This window comes from Chrysemys picta, chromosome 5 (assembly GCF_011386835.1).
Source record: "Chrysemys picta bellii isolate R12L10 chromosome 5, ASM1138683v2, whole genome shotgun sequence".
NCBI lineage: Eukaryota > Metazoa > Chordata > Testudines > Emydidae > Chrysemys > Chrysemys picta.
Window position 1 is genome coordinate 64,662,188 of NC_088795.1, and position 21,930 is coordinate 64,684,117.

General features: G+C 40.4%; 1 protein-coding gene across 12 annotated transcripts in view; it reads left to right on the plus strand.

Moving 5' to 3' along the window:
- Window positions 1-71: 71 nt before the first annotated feature.
- RXFP1 (relaxin family peptide receptor 1) overlaps window positions 72-21,930 on the plus strand; it is a 78,398-nt gene continuing 56,539 nt past the window's right edge. For 2 of the 12 annotated variants that reach the window (XM_024106216.3, XM_065597893.1), the window contains exon 1: window positions 5,567-5,696. In XM_024106216.3, the coding sequence (XP_023961984.2) occupies window positions 5,570-5,696 (127 nt within the window). In that variant the 5' untranslated portion in view covers window positions 5,567-5,569. Of the gene's footprint in view, window positions 375-5,566; window positions 5,697-19,969; window positions 20,082-21,930 lie in introns of those variants that run through there. The other 10 variants (XM_024106215.3, XM_005299300.5, XM_065597897.1 and 7 more) reach the window with 9 other exon arrangements.

The window sequence follows — 21,930 nt, forward strand, 5'->3', positions numbered from 1 at the left end:
ATCAGGGCAAATATCTGTCAATGCACCCACCCCAGCCTTAGTCTGTCACAGGACACAGAAACAAGATCCTTAGTGTAAACAAGAAGAGACTGTACGTTCTCTGAAACTTTTCCCCCTATCACTGCTTGGGGGAGAGAGAGAGTGGCTGAGAGTGAGACTGCAAGGAGAGTAAGTGAGGGAGCAAAGAAAGGGAAGGAAGCTTGCTTTGTATTCTGCTGAAGGTTGCAGTCAGAAATAGAACATACAGCAATCACTGTGGTTTGAGTGCTATTTAGGAGACAATATACGCTCACTTTTATTTACTCTATTGCTGTGTGAGAGAGAAATGACATCTGGCTGCTGGTTCTACATATTCTTTATTTTTGGAACAAATTGTAAGTACACCTAACATTTTTATATTATTTAGTACTTTGCAAAACAGATATGTGATAAACTTCAACAACAGATTTTTAAAATAAATATGCATATGATTCTGCACTTTAGTTTAACAATCCTTTGTGACAGCTCATGATCTTTAATGGATTTCTGGCATTATAATATACCGTAATTTACTATCAGTCTAGCTAGCTGCAAACAGGGCTAGAATTGTATCAAATGTTTTTGCACTTATTCTTTTGATGGTTTATATTAACGGGAATTAGACAGAATGAAATTCAAAAATAAGTGACAGTATTTAAGTATTGAAGGAAGGAGTTGTGTTTGTAATGAATATCTCCAGTGGTACGTCTTTACTTGCTGTAAATACTTAATGGAGACTCCTGTAACATAAAGGTTAATTTCAAAAGTCCAGTGTAATCAATATTTTAGATATCTTTAGTTTCTTAGCCTGATGTACTACACTGTGTTAGCACTGAATATTTTTATTATTGTTTAAAAGGCAAATTTCTGTTTAGACATCCATAATTCTCACTCATAATATTCAACATTGTCAACAGGCTTCCATTAAAGATCAAAATGGATTTTAATTTCAGTGTTTCCTTGAAATGCTAATAATTTTTATCATGTTTTTTTCAGCTGACCTTTTGTGATCTCTGTGTCACACTTTGTTTTTAATGGCTGCTTTTTCATTTTATTTGAATATTCTATTTTAAACTGCTACCCACTTGGGCAAAGCTGCCCCCATAGAATTACAACTTTTATGTGACCTTATTCATGTCTTTAAAAGTAATTGGAAATAGAAACAGTTTTCTTAGGGACATTAGACTATTTATAAATCCAAAGGGTGTGTGAGCCCTCTGAATTAACTGGTTCTCTCCTTGCCATAAGAAAACACTGTAAAACCGGTAGTAAGAACGTTTACTGTACTATTTTGAATATGTTTTTCTATTTATTGATCAATATATTAGATTTTCTTCTTAGTTTCTCCATTCCTTAATAAATATACATTTTTATATAAAATTGTAACTACTATTGAAGTCTATAATCACTGAAAGTAAATTTAAATATTTTGTAAACAAAATGATTTAGCAAAATGCTTGACATACTAAAATGTCATAATCAAGTAGAGTTAGATTCTGCCACCTTCATTTATATTAAGCTGTGCTTTATTCCTCATGTTGTTCCATTTAAATCAATCCTTTCTGCAGATAGTGTGATTACTTAGGGGTAAGATACTACTTAATATGCTAAGCTCCCATTGACTTCAGTTGGAGTTTAGGGTATGTAAGAAATTAATTGCAAGACAGACATTGTGTGATGATATTCCTGGGGTTATATAGCCCGGGGATCTAAAGCCCATTGATGTCAATGGAAAAACTCCTGTTGCCTGCAGCTTGCTTTGGATCAAGCCCTAACAGACCTTGTCCCGTTAGCCAGTGTCACTTGTGAAGACCCAGATAACACCTGTGATTGGCACAACTTATGCAAACCAGCTAGTCATGCTTGATATTCTTGGTTTGAGATCAGAGTTTTCATTCTTCTAGATCAGGGGTAAGCAACCTCTGGCACGTGGCTCACCAGGGTAAACACCCTGGCGGGCCGGGCCAGTTAGTTTACCTGCCGCTTCGGGAGGTTCGGCCGATCGCGGCCCCCACTGGCTGCGGTTTGCTGCTCCAGGCCGATGGGGGCTGCAGGAAGCGGCGCGGGCTGAGGGATGTGCTGGCCGCAGCTTCCTGCTGCCCCCATTGGCCTGGAGCAGCAAACCGCGGCCAGTGGGGGCTGCGATCTGCCAAACCTCCCGACACGGCAGGTAAACAAACTGGCCCGGCCTGCCAGGGTGCTTGCCCTGGCGAGCCGCGTGCCAGAGGTTGCCGACCCCTGTTCTAGATGGACTGTCTTCCATGGCTGACAAGCCCCATCTGCCCAGGAAGAGGCACACTGAGGTGAAGTGACGTGCCCAAGGCCATCCAATAGTTCAGTGGTACAGCTAGGAGTAGAACCCAGGTCTCCTAAGTCACCAGTCAAACACCTGTTTCCACTAGACAATGCCACTTCTCCTCAGGCCCTTACAGATTATATCATCATAATATGTGAGCTTTAGTTATGCAATAAATTCAGTATTGATTTTGTGTGATATCATTCCTGGAGTGATACAGACCATAATTGCAGGTTTCAGAGTAGCAGCCGTGTTAGTCTGTATCCGTAAAAAGAACAGGAGTACTTGTGGCACCTTAGAGACTAACAAATTTATTAGAGCATAAGCTTTCGTGGACTACAGCCCACTTCTTCGGATGCATACAGAGTGGAATAAATATTGAGGAGATATATATACACACATACAGAGAGCATAAACAGGTGGGAGTTGTCTTACCAACTCTGAGAGGCCAATTAAGTAAGAGAAAAAAAAAACTTTTGAAGTTTTCAATGTTTGTAATGGCTCAGCCATTCCCAGTCCTTATTCAATCCTGAGTTGATTGTGTCTAGTTTGCATATCAATTCCAGCTCAGCAGTCTCTCACTGGAGTCTGTTTTTGAAGTTTTTCTGTTGTAATATAGCCACCCGCAGGTCTGTCATTGAATGACCAGACAGGTTAAAGTGTTCTCCCACTGGTTTTTGAGTATTATGATTCCTGATGTCAGATTTGTGTCCATTAATTTTTTCACGGAGAGACTGTCCTGTTTGGCCAATGTACATGGCAGAGGGCCATTGCATCTACCAATGTGATATATGCCATCATGTGCCAGCAATGCCCCTCTGCCATGTACATTGGCCAAACCGGACAGTCTCTCCGCGAAAGAATTAATGAATGTCTGCTGTCATTAAAAATTTGTCTGACCCACCCGCATAATTTCCTGTAACTGAAAATTTAAATCAATAAATATCTTTAAAAAATCAATATCATCCATCAAAATTATATAAAAAATAGAATTCTCTCAAGCCTAACTATAATGTCAATTAACTTGAGGCATTTATTGACTCACAATAAGTAATATATGAAGAGTTGTATTAGCCATGTTGGTCCCAGGATACTAGAGAGACAAGGTGGGTGAGGTAATATCTCTGATTGGACCAACTTCTGTTGGTGAGAGAGACCAGCTTCGAAGTTGGTCCATTAAAAGATATTACCTCACCCACCTTGTCTTTTTAATGTGTATCATAGAACATAATTTTGGTTACAAGGAAGCTCAATTTATTAATTCACCTATATTGTTTTGGTCCTCTGTACTGTTTTTCCCCTCTAAGTGTCTACAATTGTAATATACTTCCTCCCCCGCCCCCCACACACACAGTTGCAGCCTCTGTCTCTGCCTTCAGTACTCTGTTTTGCACATGAATTACTCTGTATAATTAAATTTCTCCCAAATTTATTTTAACTTTCAGTATTTTCTTAATTGTACTTTGTTCAATTAGAGTCTGTTCAGTCACTATCTGGACCACCAGAAAGTAAGAGTAAGTGCAGGTATCCAGGAGTTTGTTTTGGGGTTGTTCTATTTTTAAAGACCTCTCCCAGGCCCAGATCCTCGGGTGTTTCTTAAAAAGCCCCAAGAAGGAATTGGTCCTGCTAAAATCACTGTTGGCTGACCTGTCCAAATTGTTATCCCCCAGACAGATAACGGCATACACATACGCAATTCTGTTCATTGTGCTACCTCACTCTCCTCCTTTAAATCCTTCCTTAAGACTCACTTTTTTTTATTAGATTTCCATTACAGATCTCCACTCCCTCTTGACAGTCTTTGACTAGTTATAGTCTCAAACTATTAGTATATCAACTATCAAAAAAAAGAGGAACTATAGTAGCTCAAAAGAAGGAGAAAATGACTTATCTTTTACTGTTGTTGTAACCCTGGTTCTTTCCATGCACTCTCTACCTCTTCCTTCACTTTGTCATTCCTGTTACTATTCTATGTCTAACTTAAGGCTATTTCTCTCAGTCCCCTCTCTTCCTTTCTCTCCCCCTCCCCGCCCCCCATTCTCCTCTTATTGTTTTTCCTCTTTTCTTTCTATTCCTTTTTTTCCTTTTTCCCCCTACAAAACAAGAAGGAAAACTTATTTAGCATTACCTGAAACTTGTCCGCATTTCTTTGTGCCTCTGTTTTTTTTAAGACCGGATTCCTTTATATCAAAGGTGCTGCTCATTTAGTCAGATAGTCAGAGATGCAACTGTAACAAGTACCCTTCCCAAGTCATCTGGAGGTGTAAAAGTTCATAAGCTTTGCCGGTGTCACTCATCTGTTTTAGCTGATTTTTTACAAATGTCAAACCTCTTCTGGATTCATAAATATTTCCACTGGCCTAAAGGTTGAGATAAATGGGAAAGCTGGAAAAATCATTGTATAGAATATTTTTTGTTAGCTTCTCGTGGCTTTCATTTAACCTGAAAGTTTTCTTCGTTGTGTCACCAGTAGATTCAAATCAAGAATGAAGCCCAGCTTTGCTGAGTTATTGTTACATTATCATTTCCCTATTGCTAATTAATGCACAGTGAAAGATCTTGAAAGTTTAAACAATGGCAAATCAAAGCACTTGAAAAGCCACTGTTTGTGTGTGAATATATTCCTGCCAGTGTGCCTGAAATAGTGTTCTAGGTGAGGCTGGTAGTGCTGACTGTTATTTAGGTTGCCCAATACTTCCCATTAGAAGATCCTGTTTTCAGCTGCTCTTTGCCAAACTTTAACTATTTGGGCTGAAATTTTCCATGCCAGGTGTCTGCCTCAGGCTGGATTTTTGGAAATTTTTCAGCCAAAATGGTTCAACAGTTTCCAAGAATGAGGATAGGGGAAAATGTTGTTTTGTCAGTGCTAAATTCTGGTGATCTTTTCTTTGAACAGCTCCGGCACTGCCATGCTTTATAGAAGGGATTTGAAATTTGGCAAGGGCTGGCCTTTGTGTCAGGAATGTGCCTTTTGCTGTGCCTATGAAAATTCACCCTAATTTGACCACATTATAAGCCTTTAAAAAATTCTCTGAAGAATTTTGTCTTCACTGAGCATGCTTGAGTCTTTCACAACTCCCAGTGCTGACGAGACTGTGCATGCACCATCCCCACAAAGTTACAGCACACGTTCCATCTTCTCACAGCTCCTGTCAGTGAGTTGGCTGCATATACAGCCATCTCCACAGAGTGACTGGGTATGGGTGAAACCAAACCAGGCACTGGTACTGAAAGCATGTCTCTCCTTTGCTCTCAATGACCTCCATACCCACTGGCACCCAGGCAGCATGGAGGAGTAGGAGGAAGCCATCTGACTGGAGTACACAGTGTGCAAAAGCCAGACTAGGCAGGAGGAACAGAGTACATTGGGACAAGGTGACTGGTAAGACTGGGACTGGGGAAAAGGGGGAGAGAAACTGGACTGGGATTGGATGGGAAGGAAAGATTGGAAGTGGGAGGGAGGGAAGGCTTGAAGTAGAAGGTGTCCCTTGTTTAGACTTAATTCTAATCATTATCCCAAACAAACCTCTGGTGGTAATTTACACTCGCTGCTGCAGACCTGATATTGAGCTCAAAACAGTGTAAATCAGAAGTAATTGAAAGCAAAGGTAGTAAAACATTTCATTAGAAATTCTGTTTCATAAGGCAGAGATAATAGAGCATGTTTTAAAGCAGAAGAAATTATCCAACATTATTTTAAGCTGCTTTGCATTATTCTTTCATCTGTACCCTTTATTCTGAGTTTTTGTTACACATTGAGCCAAATCCTGCTTCTATGAAAGTTAATGGCAAAACTTCCCTTTAGGAAGCAGGGCCATTGAACTACATATTGGGGCTTTGCCAAATTAAGATAAGCATCAGATCTCTGACAAGGTGCCATGTGTCCACTTTGAAGTGCGTTGCTTGCAGTTTCTGGCCAAAGAGCTGATGTGTCTGGCCATGGACCAAGGAGAATCCTTTGGTGGTATGGATCCAGCATACAAATGGATTAATTAGAGACCAAATTACCTGTAGAGGAGTTGATAACTAAGTCAAAGTAATGTTATTGTGTGAGGGAGAGACTTCATTTTGCACGAGACCGTTGATATTTGCTGGGCTGGTGAAAATTGTCCTTCCCAAATTGAAGTATTAGTGAGCAGTGACAAAAAGGAAGTGCATATAATTAAAAATGCATTCTAAGGCACGACACAAAAGTAAATATGGGGCAAACACCATATTTATCTGCAATATATGTGAAGGCAATTACAACACAATGCAAAGATTTCCCACACTGGAGGTACAGCGACAGCATTCAATAAAAGCAACTGTTCACTTTCAGTACAAATTGCAAAGAAATACCAAATCAAAATACATATGCTTATGGACATACAACTGGAGGACTATACTCTGATGCAGAAATAGTTGTTTTTGAGCCACTTTATAAATTTGCAAAACAAGGCTCTGCAACAGATAGGTTTGTGACACTGGAAAAAAATGAACAAAGGTGAATTTCATGTTGGAGCTTCTAGTGAATATGCTCAAGAATACTTATAAATAGTAAAAGCAAAACGCTGTAGGAAAAGGAATTTGAAGTACCGGTATGTCTAATTCAAGTACTACCCATTACTGAAACAAAACCTAACATTCAAATGAGTACAAGATTACTCAGTGCTTCAGATGGAGAGAGCATAATACTAGATAGATAGATGGCCAACAGAAACAGCCCAGGCACCAGCAAATAATAAAACATATTGGTACTATAAAGGTGAAATTGTTACATATAATGGGATTCTGAACAAAGGACACCTTGTCATAATACTACACAATGTGAGATCAGAAATTCTGAGCATAATTCACAGTGCTCGTATGGATGTTGAGAAGGGCCCGAAGTCGAAGAACAGCCCAGGATGTAGGAGGAGCCAGTCATGCAGGAAAGTGCAGGGACAAAATATCTTAAAGATATGAAGATTTAATGCATCCCCAGAGACTATAGTGGTGGTACTCCTGTAGAGTCCCTCAGATCATTAAAACAGCTTACCTGGTGCAACCTGTTACAACTACCTACCTTAATCCTGAATTAATGCCACTGCTGATGTAGCTGCCCCATTGGAGGAGGGGTGGATCAAGCCCAGTAAATGGACAACACTAGAGTCCTCTCCAGTACTTTCCCTGGTCCATTTATACTAGTATTGTCAAATTCACAAATTATTTTCTTTTTTCCTATTCTGGGTTCCAGAATTTATTTTCAACTGAATCACCTAGTGCATTTTTAAAGGCAATAAGCAGGAAGAGATTACTCTAATTGCAACTCCATAGATATAGTCATTAAAGTTAATAAATGAAGTTCCAATGTTAGGAGGGCCATTTATTAAACCACTAGCAGAATAGAAAGATCCAGCACATTTTCACTGCTAAAACAGCCATAAATTAAAGTTTATAAAGGTAAATATCCTTGGACAGTTTATTTGGAAATATATAGGGTTGACTCTATCCTGTCTTTCATCAAAGAGCATGCAGGGAGTTACTTTCCTTTCAAATTATGTTTTCGGTTTCTTTGAATAGTTGTTTTAAGCAAAGAGTGCTGGATCTTTTTGTTCCTTTACTAAACCAACAAGTCTGTGACACCTTGAAAAGATTGTTGCCTTGTCTTGTTCAGTGGAAAGAAGCAGAATGCTCTAGAGAAGATCAAGTGCGTAGATGTAGACATATGTGAAAGACTGAACTAAATGACATTCACCACCAGCTGTTACTGCTATGAACAGACAGATCCACCCCATATAGGAAAATTTATTCTTATTTAGCCCCTTTTTGTCCACATGGATTTTGTGACTTTCAGAAACCTCTGTGACATTTTCCGCTTCAGCCCCTACGTGGTGGGGGGGAACCTGGAGCCATCAGCCACTGCGGGCGATGAGGGGACCCCAGAGCTCTGAGCCACTGGAGCTGTGGCAAGGGCCCTGGAGCATGCTGGACACACTCCCACACAGTGGGGGCGGGCTCTCCCCCCCCCTGGCTTCAGTCAGCCCCCCCCCTTATTTTTAGTAAAAGTCACGGACAGGTCACAGGTTTTCATGAATTTTTGTTTATTTTCTCCAACTTGTCCGTGACTATTACTGAAAACAACAGTGACAAAATCTTAACCTTACTCATAAGCATGAATTTGTTTGATTATTTATAGTTAAGGCTACGTTTATGTCACAGAGGGCATGGCAGTCAAGGAATCAATGATTTCCAGAGATGTCCACGACATTCTCTGCTTCAGCCTCAGGGGCTGCAGAACTCTGGAGCTGGCAGCCAGTGCGGCCCTGGCAGGGTTCTGGCGACAGCAGCGACCGGGGCCCCCATGCAAGATTCCAGCGACAGGTGACAGACTCCTGAGGGGGCCCTCCTCAAGGTTCCAGTGACAGGCAACAGCCTTGTGGGAGGGGTAGGGGGACACCTTGGGCAAGCGGCTGGGGGTGTCCCATTTTCTCTTTAGGAAATATGGTCACCCTGCAGCTCCCAGCTGCCGTGGGCAAAGAGGAGAACCCTGCAGCTCCCAGCCACCATGGTGGCGGGAGAAACCATGGAGCCACAGCAGCAAAAGTCACAGACAGGTCACGGCTTCCATGAATTTTTGTTTATTTACTGTGACCTGTCCGTGACCTTTACTAAAAATAACCATGACAAAATCTTAGTCTTATTTATGGTTGATCAACAGCTGATCAACAACCATTGCTGGAAAAATATCTAATTTGTGACAAGGACATGAGAAGAAGAAGAACAGTTAATCCTTATCTGCACATTTTATTTATGAAGTGTTCATAACAAGTTCTCCTTCAAATTATTAGGAGTCCAGTGGCACCTTAAAGACTAACAGATTTATTTGGGCATAAGCTTTTGTGGATAAAATACCCCACTTCTTCAGGTGCATCTTTTTTTCACTCCACGCATCTGAAGAAATGTGGTTTTTTTACCCAGGAAAGCTTATGCCCAAATAAATCTGTTAGTCTTTAAGTTGCCACCAGACTCCTCATTGTTTTTGTGGTTACAGATTAATACAACTACCCCTCTGGTACTTGGCTTCAAATTATTGATTTTCAGAGTTCGCTAATCAAGCTGGGTGAATGGCCACTAAGTTACATGGTTTCTGTTTCCTGAAGAATGGAGGAAGAGTGCCTGAAGAGAGTACTGGTGCACTGACTCCATGTCTTAGTGCATGTCTACACTGCAATAAAAGGTGCAATTGTAGCTCAAGTAGGCATAGCTCTAGCTGGCAGGGCTAAAAAAGAAGTGAAGACCCAACAGCATGGATGGGTTAGCAACACAACTATGTATCTGGGGTCCTGGACATGCTTGCACAACCTTACCCATGTCTTCACTGTTATCTTTAGCTGTGCTAGCTAGGATTAATACTAGCATGGGTATACTTCACCCAAGCTGCAATCACACCTTCAACTGCAGCGTAGACATACTCTAAGAGAGAAGTCAGTGTCCCAGTGATCTCTTCAGGCACCCTTCCAGTTTGTAATCTTTAGGTCTTACACCAGGGACAGAAATATATACCCTGGCTAGTGTGGCTAAAGATAGCCATGAAAACATGGCGACACAGACTCTGGTGCAGGTTGCACAAGCCTCCCCAGAACCCCAGGCAAATACTCACCTTGCTAGCCCATGCTGCAGTCCATGCTGCTGCGTCTTCACTTCTGTTTTTAGCCATGCTAGCTAGATTAAGGCTAGTATGGGTGTGCCAAAATGAGCTACAATCACACCTTCAATTGCAGAGCAGACATACCATGTGGTAGAATGGGGAGGCACTTTTGGGAGAGGCACACCGTAAGAGTGACCTGTGGAGTATTTCCTGTTCTCTTGTACAAGAAAGAGCACTATATTTGGCTATGTATGTCAACCCCATTGGCCTTTACAACATCCTCTGGCAAGGAATTCCACAGACTGACTGTGCATTGGGTGAAGAAATAACTTCCTTTTGTTTGTTTTAAACCTGCTGCCTATTAATTTAATTTGGTGACCCCTAGATCTTGTGTTATGAGAGAGAATAAATAACACTTCCTTATTTACTTTTTCCACACCAGTCATGATTTTATAGACCTCTATCATATCTCCCCTTAGTCATCTCTTTTCCAAGTTGAAAAGTCCCAGTCTTATTAATCTCTCCTCATATGGCAGCCATTCCATATTCCTAATCATTTTTGTTGCCCTTTTCTGAACCTTTTCCAATTCCAATATATCTTATTTTGAGATGGGCGACCACATCTGCACACAGTATTCAAGATGTGGATGTACCATGGATTAATATAGAGGCAATATGATATTTTCTGTCTTATTATCTATCCCTTTCTTAATGATTTCCAACATTCTATTTGCTTTTTTGGCTGCTGCTGCACATTGAGTGGATGTTTTCAGAGAAATATCCATGACTCCAAGATCTCTTTATTGAGTGGTAACAGTTAATTTAGAGCCCATCATTTTATATGTTTAATTGGGATTATGTTTTCCAATGTGCATTACTTTGCATTTATCAACATTGAATTTCATATGCCATTTTGTTGCTCAGTCACCCAGTTTTGAGAGAGCCTTTTGTAGCTCTTCGCAGTCTGCCAGGGACTTAACTATCTTAAGCAGTTTTGTATCATCTGCAAATTTTGCCACCTCACTTTCTATCCCTTTTTCCAGGTCAGTTATGCATATGTTGAATAGAACTGGTCCCAGTACAGACCCCTGGGGGTCACCACTATTTACCTCTCTCCATTCTGAAAACTGACCATTCCTACCCTTGATTTCCTATCTTTTAACCAGTTACCAATCCATCAGAGGACCTTCCCTCTTATCCCATGACAGCTTACTTTGCTTAAGAGTCTTTGGTGAGGGATCTTGTCAAAGGCTTTCTGAAAATCTAAGTACACTATATCCACTGGATTCCCCTTGTCCATATGCTTGTTGACCCCCTCAAAGAATTCTAATAGATTGGTGAGGCATGATTTCCCTTTACAAAAACCACGTTGACTCTTCCCCAACAAATTGTTAATCTATGTGTCTGACAATTTAGTTCTTTACTATAGTTTCAATCAGTTTGTCTGGTACTGGAGTCAGGCTAACCGGCCTGTAATTGATGGGATCACCTCTGGAGCCCTTTTTAAAAATTGGAGTCACATCAGCTGTCCTCCAGTCATTTGGTACAGGAGCTGATTTAAATGATAGGTTACAGACTACAGTTAGTAGTCGTGCAATTTCGCATTTGAGTTCCTTCAGCACTCTTAGGTGAATACCATCTGGTCCTGGTGATTTATTACTGTGTAGTTTATCAATTTGTTCCAAAACCTCCTCTAATGACACCTCAATCTGTGACAGTTCCTCCGGTTTGTCACCTAAAAAGAATGGCTCAGGTTTGGGAATCTCCTTTACATCCTCAGCCATGAAGACCGATGCAAAGAATTCATTTAGTTTCTCCTCAATGGCCTTATTGTCCTTGAGTGTTCTTTTAGCATTTTGATCATCCAGTGGCCCCACTGGTTGATTAGCAGGCTTCTTGCTTCCGATGTACTTAAAAAAAATTGCTATTACTTTTTGAATCTTTGGCTAGCTGTTTTTCAAATTCTTTTTTGGCCTTCCTAATTATATTTTTACATTTTATTTGCCAGGGTTTATGCTCCATTCAATTTTCCTCACTAGGATTTAACTTCCACTTTTTAAAGGATGCCTTTTTGTCTCTCACTGCTTCTTTTACTTTGTTGTTTAGCCACGATAGCACATTTTTGGTTCTCTTACTTTGTTTTTTTAATTTGGGGTATGCATTTAAGTTGAGCCTCTATTATGATGTCTTTAAAAAGTTTCCATGCAGCTTGCAGGGATTTCACTTTGGCGTTGTACCTTTTAATTTCTGTTTAACTAACCTCCTCATTTTTTGTGTAGGTCCCCTTTCTGAAATTAAATGCTGCAGTGTTGGGCTGCTGTAGTGTTTTCCCCACCACAAGGATGTTACATTTAATTATATTATGGTCACTATTACCAAAAGGTCCAGCTATATTCACCTCTTGGACCAGATCCTTGGGACTAAATCAAGAATTCTCTCTCCTCTTATGGGTTCCAGAACTAGCTGCTCCAAGAAGCAGTCATTTACATGGACGTTTCCAGGTAAAAGGGGTAAACCTTTTGTGACCAACCCACACCTCAACCTTATTGGAAAAGGACTGCCCCTGTTCCTGGCACAAAAATTGTCAATGGAAGTGAATTTTTTCATTTACTTAAAAAATTAAAATTTTCAGTTTATTAAATAGTTTTTAAAAAATTCAGTGAAAACCCAAAAATGTTTTAATTGTGGCAAAAAATTCTATCTAGTCAAGAAAACAAATCTGTCAACAAAGCCTTTTAGTATAAAATTTTCAACCACCTTGTCACACCCCAATTACAGTGTCAGAAAAAAGCAAAAATCAAGCAAACGTTGCTAAAATACGGTACAAGTCTTACTGCACATCCTAAAGTTGTATTGCTACCTCTGGGAAACATTCGTTCAAAGCAACAGCAAAGGGTTTATCTAGTAGAGTAGAAAGTCAGCTATTTAAAAAAATATTACAGAAATTCTTTTCCCAAAGGAAGTGATGAAGTTAAAATGAATATTGGCCAAGAACATTTTGGTTTAAAAATAATTTTAATAGTTTAACATAGTGACATTCTATTTGAACAAATTAGTACATTCTTGGGAAGACAAAGTTTATTAAATACAAGCACTATGCCAAGGCTTGAGAGACGCCTCTTCTGAATGTAAAGGTTAGTATCCGGGCACATTTTTAATACAGTGAATGTAGTTTTTCGTTCATTTGAGGAATTCAAAGGCTTAATAGTTCAATCGTAGAGACTTTGCAGATGGGAAGTTACTGGTGTTGCATATTTAACTTTTAAGCAAGTCTGTTGCTTAGGTTTTTGTTTAACAATGTCCAGTATTTTTATAACTTATTACTAATAAGAATCAATTGTATAATATGGCATAACTTACACATGTGAGTACCTATATTTGGAGTTTCACTCAATAAAAAAAAATACATAGTTGTGCTTATTTCAATGCATAAAGCTACATACATATGATAACTTCAGATAAATGCACTTATTGGGCCTGATTCTGAACCCACTTATATTATTGTAAATCAGGAACAACTCCACTGGAGTCAATAGAGCTAACCTACTGTAAAATGGGTGAATTCAGAATCAGGCCTATCTTGTTGATTATGTCCAATCAACACATATCACATGTATTTTTTAAATGTGCCACAATGCAGCTATTAAAATAAATCCAACCTGTGCTTTTTTATTTGTTTCATGTCACATGTTCAATTTGCAAAGAGCACTTAAAGAACTTCATTACCTGTAAATGATAATGTAACTATGTAATTAAGCAAACAAACATATACAAGATGTGAATTATGGCTTAAGTAATTCACAGCTAGTGTCTTATCTGGAACAAATCTAAAACCTAAGCAGGACCTATGCTGCCTGGCCTGAATAACTATATATATATATATATATATCTGTTTAAACAGCAGACCCGAGCTATTCACTATCCAAATCACCAGCTGGTCTCAACTGCATAAACCTGATACTAGAGCTGTGTGAACTATTCACAGCAAAAAAAAAATTAACCTTTTTTTCTGTTCCCATGTTGTCTGAACAGATCATGCTGTCCATGTTTATTGGTCAAAATTGTTCAGTTATTGTTTTTTTGACTCTTCTGTGAACTGCCCACAAACTCTTCATTTTGAGTATTGCTTTGGCTATTGGATGTTTGTAATTGGAAGGCTGACGTGTTCTGATTAGACATAAAAGTAACTGTGACAGGGTTTTATCTGAGCCTTTACTGGACCCTGACCTTGCCTCAGTTTCCCCACCTGGCAGACTCTCTTGCTGCCCCCTGGTGACTCTCCAGCTCCTGGCATTTCTATCTTCTGCTCTTGGATGCACAGATTCTCATGCTTCTCACTCTTCATCGGGCATCAACTATGACAACATGAATTTGTTTTGAAATTTGAATGATTTGTGAATAATTTTTTGCACTATTTGCTCAGGTCTTGTTGTTAATCTTAGGAACTGGGAGACACTTTTCAGCACTGTAATGAATAATGGCCTCTCTCACCTCAAAAATTCCCCAGTCGATCACTGACGAGCCTGTCATCAGCGAAGTATTGGAGGCTGTTGCAAGGTCACCTTCCCTTGAATCCTTTGTATGTTCAACCGCTATTGCCACTTGTACTTAGTGTTGAAAAAGCTGTTATGGCTTTTCCAGTACCACCACCCTGCTTCTCTCCTCACTCATCTAATAGCTCATGTTTTTCAGAAAAGCCCCTTTATGGAACTAGCAGCTGGGTTTTCTCAAGACTCTGCACTTTCAAAAGGGCTGCCACTTTCAAACGCCAGACTGCTAGTCGCTCCAGTTTGGAAGAAAGAACATGATCTGCTGGCTTTCAGCCTAATACCAATAGGATTTGAGATTCATTTTGAATTCATTCATTCATGTTCAATGAGGTTGAGCTTTATTTGTTAAAAATAGAAGAATTAAAAACCTTTTCCCTACTACTTTGTTGTTCCTTTATATGAGTATAATAATGTGCTTGAAGCTGATGTGGTATTGAATACCAAGCAGTGAATCATACTGTTTTGATTAATTTCATTGCTCAGGACTCTTGGCATTTAGTCAGCTTGTGCTGTTTTTGTAGTCTATATTTGAATTCATATTCATTTGCTTTAGAGAAATAACAAAAAGCCATGTGAATTTACCACTCCTCTAGTGCATGAGAAAAAGAAGATGGAAGTAGCGAAACCAAACAGGAAACATCTCCATAACTTTACTTTAACATAGAGCACTAGGCTGTAAGCAGAATAAAGCCCAAGTAATGTCTTGCAAAAGTAGTGAAAGAGTTGCATCTTTTTAGTTCAACAGCTAAACATATTCTCTTAGCTCTCTCAGGTACACTCTTTGCATGGCCTGCCCATATGCATTCTCTCATTCCATTTTCTCCTCTTTAAATGGGAGTAATACAAATAGGAGCTTGGGAAGGTGTGGCAAGAACAGTCTTGCACCCCAGGGATTTTGCATCCATTGCAACAAGAGCAAAAGCTAGCAGGGGTTAGCAACCTTTCAGAAGTTGTGTGCCAAGTCTTCATTTATTCACTCTAATTAAAGGTTTTGCGTGCCAGTAATACATTTTAATGTTTTTAGAAGGTCTCTTTCTATAAGTCTATTATATATAACTAAACTATTGTTGTATCTAAAGTAAATAAGGCTTTTAAAATGTTCAAGAAGCTTCATTTAAAACTAAATTAAAATGCAGAGTCCCCCAGACCCGTGGCCAGGACCTGGGCAGTGTGAGTGCCACTGAAAATCAGCTTGCGTGCCGCCTTCGGCACGTGTGCCATAGGTTGCGTACCCCTGAGCTAGGGCATCTTTGCCGCAGGAGGCAAACCAAGCAACTAGCTGTCTCTGAATAAGAAAAGCACAAGCTGTCTCCTCTCTGTCCTTGTGCTAAAATTGCCCCATCATCCAGAGTTCATCAGGAAAAGGGTTAGCTGTCTCCCTCCATCCAGCTAGAGCAGTAGTTCTCACCCTGTGGCCCAGTCAGCTCACAGCTGTGGCCCATGTGACATCCTAAGGGCCATACAGGTAGTATTGGATGCAGCCCACATAACACATTGTGGGCCACATATACAGCCCACAATAATAAACAGGTTGAGAACCACTGAGCTAGAAGAAGCACAAATGCAAGAAGACTGGGAAACAAGCAGGGAGAACTGGAAGTCCTGGCACAGGGTCAAGGAATTATGTGATTGGAATAACAGAGACTTGGTGGGATAACTCATATGACTGGAGTACTGTCATGGATGGATATAAACTGTTCAGGAAGGACAGGCAGGGCAGAAAAGGTGGGGGGGTTGCACTGTATGTAAGAGAGCATATGACTGCTCAGAACTCCAGTATGAAACTGCAGAAAAACCTGAGAGGCTCTGGATTAAGTTTAGAAGTGTGAGCATCAAGGGGGATGTCATGGTGGGAATCTGCTCTAGACCACCAGACCAGGGGGATGAGGAGGACGAGGCTTTCTTCTGGCAACTAACAGAAGTTACTAGATCACAGGCCCTGGTTCTCATGAGAGACTTCAATCACCCTGATATCTCCTGGGAGAGCAATACAGAGGTGCACAGACAATCCAGGAAGTTTTGGAAAGTGTAGGGGACAATTTCCTGGTGCAAGTGCTGGAGAAATCAACTGGGGGCAGCGCTCTTCTTGACCTGCTGCTCACAAACAGGGAAGAATTAGTAGGGGAAGCAAAAGTGGATGGGAACGTGGGAGGCAGTGACCATGAGATGGTCAAGTTCAGGATCCTGACACAAGGAAGAAAGGAGAGCAGCAGAATACAGACCCTGGACTTCAGAAAAGCAGACTTTGACTCCCTCCGGGAACTGATGGGCAGGATCCCCTGGGACAATAACATGAGGGGGAAAGAAGTCCAGGAGAGCTGGCTGTATTTTAAAGAATCCTTATTAAGGTTGCAGGAACAAACCATCCCGATGTATAGAAAGAATAGTAAATATGGCAGGCGACCAGCTTGGCTTAACAGTGAAATCCTTGCTGATCTTAAACACAAAAAAGATGCTTACAAGAAGAGGAAGCTTGGACAAATGAGTCTAAAAATATTGATCAGGCATGCAGCAGCGAAATTAGGAAGGCCAAATCACACTTGGAGTTGCAGCTAGCAAGAGATGTTAAGAGTAACCAGAAGGGTTTCTTCAGGTATGTTAGCAACAAGAAGAAAGTCAAGGAAAGTGTGAGCGCCTTACTGAATGAGGAAGGCAACCTAGTATCAGAGGATGTGGAAAAAGCTAATGTACTCAATGCTTTTTTTGCCTCCGTCTTCACGAACAAGGTCAGCTCCCAGACTGCTGCACTGGGCAGCACAGCATGGGGAGGAGGTGACCAGACCTCTGTGGAGAAAGAAATGGTTCAGGACTATTTAGAAAAGCTGGATGAGCACAAATCCATGGGGCCGGATGCACTGCATCCAAGGGTGCTAAAGGAGTTGGCGGATGTGATTGCAGAGCCATTGGCCATTATCTTTGAAAACTCATGGCGATCGGGGGAGGTCCCGGATGACTGGAAAATGGCTAATGTAGTGCCCATCTTTAAAAAAGGGAAGGGGGAGGATCCGGGGAACTACAGACCAGTCAGCCTCACCTCAGTCCCTGGAAAAGTCATGGAGCAGGTCCTCAAGGAATCAATTCTGAAGCTCTTAGAGGAGAGGAAAGTGATCAGAAACAGTCAGCATGGATTCACCAAGGGCAAGTCCTGCCTGACTAACCTAATTGCCTTCTATGATGAGATAATTGGCTCTGTGGATGAGGGGAAAGCAGTGGACGTGTTATTCCTTGACTTTAGCAAAGCTTTTGATACAGTCTCCCACAGTATTCTTACCGGCAAGTTAAAGAAGTATGGTCTGGATGAATTGACTATAAGGTGGATAAAAAGTCGGGCTCAATGGGTAATGATCAATGGCTCCATGTCTAGTTGGCAGCCGGTATCAAGCGGAGTGTCCCAAGGGTCGGTCCTGGGGCTGGTTTTGTTCAATACCTTCATTAATGATCTGGAGGATGGTGTGGACTGCACCCTCAGCAAGTTTGCAGATGACACTAAACTGGGAGGAGTGGTAGATATGCTGGAGGGTAGGGATAGGATACAGAGGGACCTAGACAAATTAGAGGATTGGGCCAGAAGAAATCTGATGAGGTTCAACAAGGACAAGTGCAGAGTCCTGCACTTAGGACTGAAGAATCCCATGCCCTGCTACAGACTAGTGACCGAGTGGCTAGGCAGCAGTTCCGCAGTAAAGGACCTAGGGGTTACAGTGGACGAGAAGCTAGATATGAGTCAACAGTGTGCTCTTGTTGCCAAGAAGGCTAACAGCATTTTGGGCTGTATAAATAGGGGCATTGCCAGCAAATCGAGGGACGTGATCATTCTCCTCTATTCGACATTGGTGAGGTCTCATCTGGAGTACTGTGTCCAGTTTTAGGTCCCACACTACAAGAAGGATGTGGAAAAATTGGAAAGAGTCCAGCAGAGGGCAACAAAAATCATTAGGGGGCTGGAGCACATGACTTATGAGGAGAGGCTGAGGGAACTGGGATTGTTTAGTCTGCAGAAGAGAAGAATGAGGGGGGTTTTGATAGCTGCTTTCAACTACCTGAAAGGGGGTTCCAAAGAGGATGGATCTAGCCTGTTCTCAGTGGTAGCAGATGACAGAACAAGAAGTAATGGTTTCAAGTTGCAGTGGGGGAGGCTTAGATTGGATATTAGGAAAAACGTTTTCACTAGGAGGGTGGTGAAGCACTGGAATGGGTTACGTAGGGAGGTGGTGGAATCTCCTTCCTTAGAGGTTTTTAAGGTCAGGCTTGGCAAAGTCCTGGCTGGGATGATTTAGTTGGGGACTGGTCCTGCTTTGATAAGAGGGTTGGACTAGATGACCTCCTGCGGTCCCTTCCAACCCTGATATTCTATTATTCTAATTGCCTGTCCTGAGCACAAGGATGTCAAAGGAGCAGGGGTAGGCCAGCTGTTTAGAATTAATTCATTTTTCCATAACGAACAATTACCAGGGCATATTATGTAGATTTGGGAACTGAACCTGGAAGTGTGTGTCAGGGAGGAAGAATCTGAAGGAAAAGGGATGAAGCTAAGAAGAGAACCAGCTGAGGTTCCCTATTTATCTCTGGTATTTGGCTGAAGCACTCCAGGCATCATAACTCCACTTTGGCTGAGGGAGACCCTGTTTTAATCATGTTTGCATAGGCAGCAAAAGACAGAGTAAGAGGCAAGAGAACAAAGATGTAGGTAAGAGTATAGTTGTGCAGGGCCATGAATATTTAGTTGAGTATATTAGTCCTTTCTTATGTGAGATGGCATGTGCATTGCAGGCAAGATGTTTGTTCATGTCTGGGATGTCCTTTGTATAAATAACAATTCACCTATTTCCCATTTACTTGATGCCAGATGTATAGAAAATATAGCTCCAAAATCCACTGTGGACATTGTGAAGAAATAGTTTTATCCATGCAGGGTGATCACAGCTAAACTGCATGTGGCCGGCTGAGCTGATACTTAAGAGGGCAATCTATATAACATTTACACTATGTTATTGCTCTATACCATTTTATTAACAAAATACGTGGATGAAAAGTGCTAGAGAAAACCAAGCCTTGCTCTGGTATATATTTACCTTCCTCATCAAGTTCAGACATCTTTTCCTCACAGCTAAGACCTTGAATAACTTTTCCTTCTCTACATTTTTTTCACTCCTTTCTGTTTACGTATCTAGGTTCTTATGTGTCCCTCATTACTATAGTCCCTTAGGGTTTTTTTCTTCCTTCTTCTCTTTTAACTTTCTGTCTACCAGATTTGTGAGTGCACATGCAGGCTTTAGACACACATCTGTTTATATCCACAAAACTTGTGGATACATTTGAGGACACCTTTGAAAATTTGGCCATTTCTGCCAAATATATGTGACATATACAGCCTTGGCCCGACTTTACACATTATGAATCTCAACTATTTGAAAATATTAATCAAAGCCATATTGATGTTCAGATTGTTAAAGTTAATTTATATGGTTCCCTGATGGTACTTCTTTTGCATTATAGGGTGTCCTGGGATTTAACAGTTCAATTTTGGGCCATAGGACTAAGAAGCAAAGGTGAGCTGTTCAATCCTGGATGGGCCTGTGAATGAGAAACAATCTATAAAACAAGAGAGGTACCTTCGAAGCTTGATATAAATATGAGATTACAAAAATAACTAATTCACAATAAAAATGACTAAAATTAAATATGTTTCCCTCTGTCTTGGTTTAACATCAATATGGAATAGTCCTTTGATAGCTATAATGAAGTGAACTAGAGCAGTTAATTTAATAGCATCATGCACCCTCTTGTGCAGAATTGCAAGATTAGGTAAATTAAGATAGGGTTTGGGTTTTCAACCTAAAGATTTGGGTTTTCAACCAAATGAAAATGTTCATGAAAAGTGTTTGATAGCTCACCAGTCGCTCAGGCGCCGGATCCTGCAATTTACTCCATCCGGACAAACTCCAGTTGGCTAGCTGTTCTCATCTTTTTGCTGGTTGTGGCTTTAGACGCTCAGGTACTGCACATATAGTACCTGACATGTTGCTTGTGTGCTGAATTCTGCACCAATACTGGGGGTTGGTGAGGGCAAGTTGGAGCAGGCTGGAGTACAGCATTCTGAATCTGAGCCCAGAGCATCGGAGAAGGTTAATGAACAGTGAATTTATCCTCTGAATAAAACACTAATGGGGACAACAAGAAACCAAATATAAGATTATCTGAACATATCTAGGAAACAGGGACTTAATTCAGACTGCTCTTTGAACATTTAAGTAAGTTTGGCAGTTATACATTAAGGTGAAATTATCCCATCAGAGCCACATAATGAAGGTCAGCTCCAATAGACTTTCTCTATATGTGCAGAACTTCTCTGACACAATAAGAGTTCTGTGCATACAAGAAGAGCAGAACATGGATTCTCAGATCTGTGGTGTAGAAGTGAGAGGACAATATTGCTCTAATATTCTAATTTTGAAGTAGTTGTGCATGTAGTCTTGGCTTTTTAAGACAATGTTTAAAGTAAAAGGATTTAGGGGGAAATTGTCAGAATTATCTAAGTGACATTTAATAAGACCTATGCTCTTACGTATCTAAGTTGCTTTTGAAAATGGGGCTTGGGCACCTAAATCACATAGGTACTTTTGAAAATTTTACCCCAATCTAGGATAAGATTGAGAACAGGAATGAAATGCCACAAAGAAATAAATGCATGATATCCAGTAAAAGGTGAATACAAAATTTGCTTCTTGTGTTTATGTAACTAGTGCGGCAAAATGATCACGTATTTCAGAAGCAGCAGTACTATCTGAGCAAGCAATGCAACAGAGCTAGTGAAGATTATGCAGAGCATTTCAAATGCTGCAAGGCACCAGTGTTGCATAATTAAACAATATTCTTCATTGGATTAAATATCCTTGTCATGACATAGCAGATTGGGTGGTTTGTTTTGAAAGTATAAATCGAAAATTAAATGAACTGACAGCAACTGTAATGTGAACTCTCAAAAAAGAGGTTGATTGTAACAAGGTGGTTGGAGCTTCTTTCTGGTAAAGGAGGAGGAACTAGGAAATGGAACAGAAGAGGTCTTGCATGAAAATTCTACAAACAGCCAGACTTGGGGGAACATTTAGGCTTTGGTTTGTGCTTTGTTGCAGTTTGATTTACCCATAAAGCCAAATCCAAGGAAACGAATAGGTTTAGACTAAATCAATGTATATGTATACTCTGGTTGTAGGAAGGTGGGAACTTTCCAGCTTCCACCATCCTTTTTGACAATTTGACTTTAAAATATATTATTCATATGTATTAAATTTGATCAAAAGCAATATATAATAGTGTAGGCATCTATATTAAAGACCATTTGAAAATTATAGTCTTATTGCTGTAGTTACGATTGATGTGACAATTTCATTATAAGTTTACAGAAACTAAGAATTTTCAGAAAAAAATTCTGAGCTGAAATTTATTCTCCTTGCTTT